Here is a 6,745-nt window from a genome sequence, read left to right on the forward strand (position 1 = left end):
TAGAGTGCAAGCTTGCACATACTTTTTATTTCTTCTCTCTTTCATAATTGCTAGTTTCTCAATGCTTACAGATCAGTTCTTGAACTCGGACATTTTTTATGGGCTTTTCTTTTCGTATATCCTTTATATATATGGGCCTCCTGGCTTCACTTGGGTTTCGTATATCTTCTATTTGAATCACAAAAATCATAAAGCTGACAAGACTCCTGGATGCATACATAATCACATCACTGTTCGCGTAAAAAAGGATAGAACAGCCAACAAAGTCATCTTTACAAACTAAACCAAACAATGAACAACCCCTAAAAAGTAGTCTCAGACGTTCAATTAGGTAGCACGACGCACCTCATTGATCACCTGATGGGTTTGTTAACAACTCAAGTGATTTTTTGAGGTAGTCTACGGCAATAGAGACATCATCAAATGCTAGAGCCCCAACAGCAAACCTTGCAGCCTTGTGTGCTTCAGCTATTTTATCTGGAGGAGGCTGATAATTGCTGTCGTACTCATATGATTTAGTGGGAGCAGCTGCAGCTTGTGATGCAGTCCCATTTCTCTCACTTGAGCTGTGTTGAGCGTTTGATGAAAAGTTTGCAGTGCTTGATGAGGCAATGTGGAATACGAAGCATCAGCGCCTTGGTAGTAAGAAGGGTGATGTGATGGCGCAGAAGGAAGGCTGCTCTCCATAAAGCTAGGATATGACTGGAAATTGGGATATGAATTCGAGGGAACATCATGCGAAGGGTAGTGCTGTGGCAAGTGAAACTGTGGTTCTTGCACATAAGGTTGATGGTGATACGACGGAGAGTAAGACGGATTTTCAGATATATTAACTGGTCCAGTCTGCTGGAAATTATGAGAAGAATAGTCATTTTGAGAAGGATACTCATCACTAGAATATGAAGGAGGTGATGGAGGGATATGTGAAGGAGTTGGTGTGGTGGCTGCCGGAGGTGACGGAGGGACACGTGAAGGGGGTGGTGGTGGGGTGGCTGGAGGAGACGGTCTATTTGCAGAATAATGCGCATCGTCATATGCGTGATTAAATGAACTGGATTCTGGTGCAGGTTTGATGACTGAATCGGATTCTGGTGCAGGTTTGATGACTGAATCAGTTCCACTAGGTTGATGATCCTGCAAAGATGCTACGGTCAGTTAGCCACGATAGCTTGCAATTACTGTCTTTAGATGCTCTAGAGAGGAAATAATCATTGCAAGCAAAAAAATTAATTAATATAATTGCTTGAGTGTTTAAGGGATTACTCCCTAATCCATTAAAGACAATAAAAAATAATTTAAACAAAATTGGAAGGGAAAAGCTCAAAGTTCAATATCTTAAACTGTTAGCAGGGAAACAAACACTAAGGTGAGAAACTTTCGGTATTCCCAAAAGCAAGAAACGCTTAACATCTACTTTAAGGCTTTTCACCCATTAACAGTGTTATGAAAGCTTTTAGATTACACTTCAACGAGTACAGAAATAAGCCTTCCTATGTCCCATTGTCTTTCATCTACTCTCTGTTATAAGCAGCTCCAGAAAGAGAGGTCACTTTCAAACTTATCAACAAAGAATGGTCTGTGTTCACACATGCAAGACAATCAGTGGCAATGCATGACCGTCACTAATCTGCCTCTGGAAACTTTTGAGATAGGATAATACACTAATCCAACAAATTATCACAAGCATGAACCTTACATATGTATCATTTTGTGCACTGGACAGCTCCGAAATATCTCTTTCATCACCAGGAGGGCCTGGTACAGGCTTCCTTCCTTCTTTCAGAGCTTTCCTTATATCTGCTGCCTTCCAAGCTGCATACTTCTGTTTCTGCTCAAGCTGATGATATAATAAGGTCATCCAATCAGGCAAACAGAGTCTACATCACTAAATATAGTTGGAAAAGTAATGTTTTGCATAATCAGGTATCATGACAAAAGATTAAAACAAATAAGAGCTACCAGAGAGAGAGAGAGAGAGAGAGATTAAAACTTGTCACAACACGATGGAAACTCACATCAGGCTGGAGTTCACCGAACTGATTAAGGATCTCAAAAAAGATACTGGCGGCATAAAACGTCTTTGCTGTATTCCTGTAAAACCCCAGTCAGTCATTGCAAAGAAATTCCCAATTCCTAATCATCAATAGAGAAACAAGCTCCAATAACAGTTAAGAAGCTTCAATACCAATTAACAAACAAGTATCTAAATCAACTTCGTTTACATAGTATCACCAATTAAATATGTTGTACAGGACAGTTGAAGCATAGCCAAGGTCAGAAACAGCCACCATATCAGATGTTTGAACTAATTAACTAAAGAGCGAAGGGAGCAATGGAAAAAATCTAGAAGATGAAGCTAAATCCGTCTACTTTGAAAAGTCCAAGAGATCAAAACAGAAGCTGGAGAACGGCTGGTAGTAAGCATCTATTCTTAACTATGTCTTATTCCATGCAACATGAGGTTGGCACATCTAAACCAGATAAAGCAGCCAAGACGGGTCTTATTTTTTATATCAGTGCAGTCAAGATGGCATCTTTACTGAATGACAAGGTAGAACGACTAATTACATATGAGAAGAATGATGCAAGTGAAAAACAAAAAGGTGCATGTCACATAAATAACAAAATTCATACAAGTCTGCTCTCCCAGCTCGATCTTGTTTATCTGCCTTTGCAAAAACATTCAAGGCAAATCCCTCCACATGCAAATGATCATCGGGCCCCAATTCCAATGACTTCTTATCCTGTAGAAAGAGAGCAACAGACATGACATCAAATAAGACAAAGAAAGCCACACCAAACATAGACATTAAGGCTCAAGCAGATCTCAAGCTACGAACTCAAAGAGTAATGACCATTCAGTGAGATTGGCAGATGTGTTGGCTGATCAAGCCGAAAAACTTAAGCTAAAACACCAAGATAAGATTATATACCAGAACAAAATTCTTCTTAAAGTGCATGGAAGTCAAGGAGATGCTAGCCAAACATTTGCTTTCAATCAAGCTGAAAAAAGTTGAGCTAATAGGCCAAGATAAGTTTATAAACAAAACACTAGATGAAGTCAAGGATATGCTACCCAAACAATATGCTAGTTTCTACTCCCTGAGCAAAATTTATCACATTGTGATAAGGACATTAGTTCTCAATGTTCGAATATAAATCAATCATTCAATAAACTATTCCTCAATCCCAAATTACTTGGAGTCTGACTATATGAATCCTCTGGCAGTATTTAAAGAGTTCATCATAGTAAGGCTATTTTAACACTAGCTGCCAATATTTCCTCTACATTTGAGATCAACTACACTCTAGGCAGCTAAAGTAGACGAAAATTTAATGTTACATGAATATCTCACTCACCATATTTCTAAAAAGATGTTGTCCTTATAAGTCTATATTTCTAAGCAAATCTAGGGATTCAACTAACTAAGAAAAAGGAAACCTTTTCGAGTTGATTAATAAGGGAGACAAGGAGGGAACTAGTGGTCTTTGTACGCTCTTTTTGAGGAATCTTCAACCCTCGCTCCATTGCGTACAACCGACCTGCCACAACATACTCTCAATTAGACAATTCTAAACCAAATTTAATATGAACAAAGGAAAAGTAGGGTTTTAAAAATGAAAAAGGAGGAATAAAAGTTACAGTAGTAGGCAACGAGAGGTTCGTGTTTCTGCAACTCATCGGCACGTTGAAGGTAAGGCAGTAGCAACTTTGCCGGTTCGTTCTCCTTCGACATCGCCACTTCTACAACCTTCGATTTATGACAACTTCAGTGTTTTGTGCCTAACAATTGACACCAGCTTTCTTATTGTTGGGACTTCTTTTGGTGATATTTCTATGCAATTTCGCTTCCCTTCTCAAGTAAGGAAAAGGAAGCTCCTTTTTTACAAGAGAAATTTATATGTATACTATATATAGTAATTCTTCCAAGTTTCTAAAAAGGGAAAAGAGCCAAATATAATCTCTACTTTCGAAAATGATTTAAGAATACATTTCGTTATACTATTAGATTAAATATACCCCTCCCGTCATACTTTAAAACAAATATACCCTTATTTTGGATGGAGTGCCACGTGAAAGCACCACATGAAAACGACTCAGTTCTCTTTTTTACCCGATCCGTTTTTAAAAACCCACCAACCAACCCGTTTTAAAATTCAATTTTTGTTTAAAACATATATTTTGTAAAAACTAGAATTTTTTTTGTAAAAACTGGATTAAAAAAAAAAAAGGAATTTGCAAAATATATATTTTTAAGTTTTTTCAATTTTTTTAATGTATTTTTTTGTAAAAAATAAAAAATAAAAAATTATAAAAGCTGGAAAAAAAAAAGACTCTCCTAAAGCAGTGGACCACATATGCATTAGTTTTAAAAAAATAAAAATATTTTGCAAAATCTTTTATTTCAATTTTTACAAAAAAAAATACTTTAAAAAACTGAAAAATATATTTTGCAAATTCCTTTTTTTTTCAGATTTTACAAAAAAAATATTTTTTTAAAAAATACTTTAAAGTAAAAACTGAAAAATATATATTTTGTAAAAACTGGAAAAAAAAAAAAGAAAAAAAAGGAATTTGTAAAATATATATTTTTTATTTTTTTTAAAGTATTATTTTTGTAAAAACTGAAGAAAAAAAAATTTGCATAATATTTTTATTTTTTTAAAACTAATGCATATGTAGTCCACTGCTTTAGGAGAGTCTTTTCTTTTTAGTTTTTACAAAAAAATATAAAAAAAAATAGATTTTACAAAAAAAATAATTTAAAAAAATTTAAAAAACTTAAAAATATATATTTTGCAAATTCCTTTTTTTCAGTTTTTACAAAATATATTTTTTTTTAAAACTGAATTTTAAAACGGGTCGGGTGGTGGGTTTTTAAAAACGGATCGGGTAAAAAAAAAAAAATGGGTCGTTTTCATATGGGGCTGCCATGTGGCACTCCATCCAAAATAAGGGTATATTTGTTCCAAAGTATGACGGGAGTGGTATATATAACCCAATAGTATAATGAAGGGTATTGTTAGACCATTTTCGAAAGTACAGGGGTATATTTAGCCCTTTGCCGTTCTAAAAAAGTACTCCTACGTAAATCTTTTCAAACAGGTAGAAATTAATACCCCTCGACGTCTCCGTTTTCTTTGATCTAATACCATCTCAGGTTTTTATTTTCTTTATTTGTCCATTATATTAAAAATATTTTTTTACTCATTTTATAAAAAGAAAATTAATAATTTATTTTTAATTTATCCTTATCATTATGTAATTATTTCTAAAATTAATCGAAGTACTAATAGTCAAATTTAGATATTTACAATACCATTGATAATGATAATTTAATAAAATAAATACTTAAACTAAAATTTTCTTATTGGAAGTGAACAAGTAAAATGGGACAGAAGTAGTATAACTTTAGCTAAAATGTTATAAATATATTATATTATGGATGTTCATTTAGTACTCCGTTGTAAATAAGCTTCCTGAAGAAACTTATTCATATGGGACTCCGCCGTAAATATGTTTATCTATTTAGTACTCTACTGAAAATAAGTCTCATGAAGAAGTTTATCCTTGCGATACTCCGTTACGGATAAATATTATCCCTTGTAGAAGATTATCTATATCTGGTACAATAAGCTTATTCTTTCGGTACTCCGTTATGGATAAATATTACCCCCGATAGAAGATTATTTATATCTGGTACAATAGCAGCTTACACAGCAGCTTGCAGTAGCAACTTACAAGCAGCTTACACAGCAGCTTCCTTTCTTCTATATATAGAGGAGATTTTAGTTCATTATGTACATCACTTTGAAATTGAATAATATATCAGTTTCTCACTAAATTTGTCTTTACTTTACGGTCTTTATTTTATAACACGTTATCAGCACGAGACTCTGCCATCTCGAGCAAATACTTTGAAAGCATCAGAGGTACGAACTTTTTTTTTCTAAATAATGTCAAATCTTTCTAAACTTGAATTTGTAACCCTGGATATATCGGGTAAAAGCTACATGTCTTGGGTGCTTGATGCTGAAATTCATCTTGATGCGATGGGTCTGGCAGACACCATCAAGGACAAAAATCAAGCATCAAACCAAGATCGTGCCAAAGCAATGATATTCCTACGCCATCACCTTGATGAATGCTTGAAAATGGAATATCTCACTGTTAAAGATCCAGTCATACTGTGTAATAATTTAAAAGATAGATATGGCCGCCTGAAGATGGTCGTTTTTCTACAGGCACGTTATGATTGGACTCATCTAAGTCTACAAGATTTTAAATCTATCAGTGAGCATAATTATTTCCCAATTAAAATTATGTGGTGATTATATTACTGATCATGATATGTTGGAGAAAACTTTCACCACTTTTTATGCCTCGAATATGCTCCTGCAGCAGCAATATCAAGAGATGGGATTCAAAAAATATTCTGAACGTATCTCACATCTTCTTATAGCCGAGCAACATAATGGGCTATTAATGAAAAACCATGAAAACGACCTACTGATTCTTATCCATTCTCTGAAGTGAATGAGACGAACTTTTACCAAGCTAAGCGTGGAAGAGGTCGTGGCCCCAGTCGTGGTCATGGCCGTGGTCGGGGAAGAAACTCTAGTCATGGTAATAATAATGCATCAAAGAACCCTCCTCACCACCAGCAGTGGAAAAGGAAGGAATAAAAGCATGAAGCGGTGCAAGCAACAAATGCAAAAAATGCTTGCTATAGATGTGGAGGAA

At 34.8% G+C, this 6,745-nt stretch overlaps 1 protein-coding gene across 1 annotated transcript; it reads right to left on the bottom strand.

Annotated features, from left to right (window-relative positions):
- Positions 1–213: 213 nt before the first annotated feature.
- LOC107761524 (protein HOMOLOG OF MAMMALIAN LYST-INTERACTING PROTEIN 5) lies at positions 214–3,889 on the bottom strand. The gene is given in 7 exon segments (XM_016579748.2): positions 214–606; positions 609–1,134; positions 1,697–1,837; positions 2,016–2,091; positions 2,635–2,744; positions 3,443–3,543; positions 3,644–3,889. Coding segments are annotated over 7 exon segments (1,308 nt in total). The 5' UTR covers positions 3,738–3,889; the 3' UTR covers positions 214–346.
- Between the last annotated feature and the right edge of the window lie 2,856 nt (positions 3,890–6,745).

The sequence above is a fragment of the Nicotiana tabacum genome, chromosome 2 (assembly GCF_000715075.1).
Source record: "Nicotiana tabacum cultivar K326 chromosome 2, ASM71507v2, whole genome shotgun sequence".
NCBI lineage: Eukaryota > Viridiplantae > Streptophyta > Magnoliopsida > Solanales > Solanaceae > Nicotiana > Nicotiana tabacum.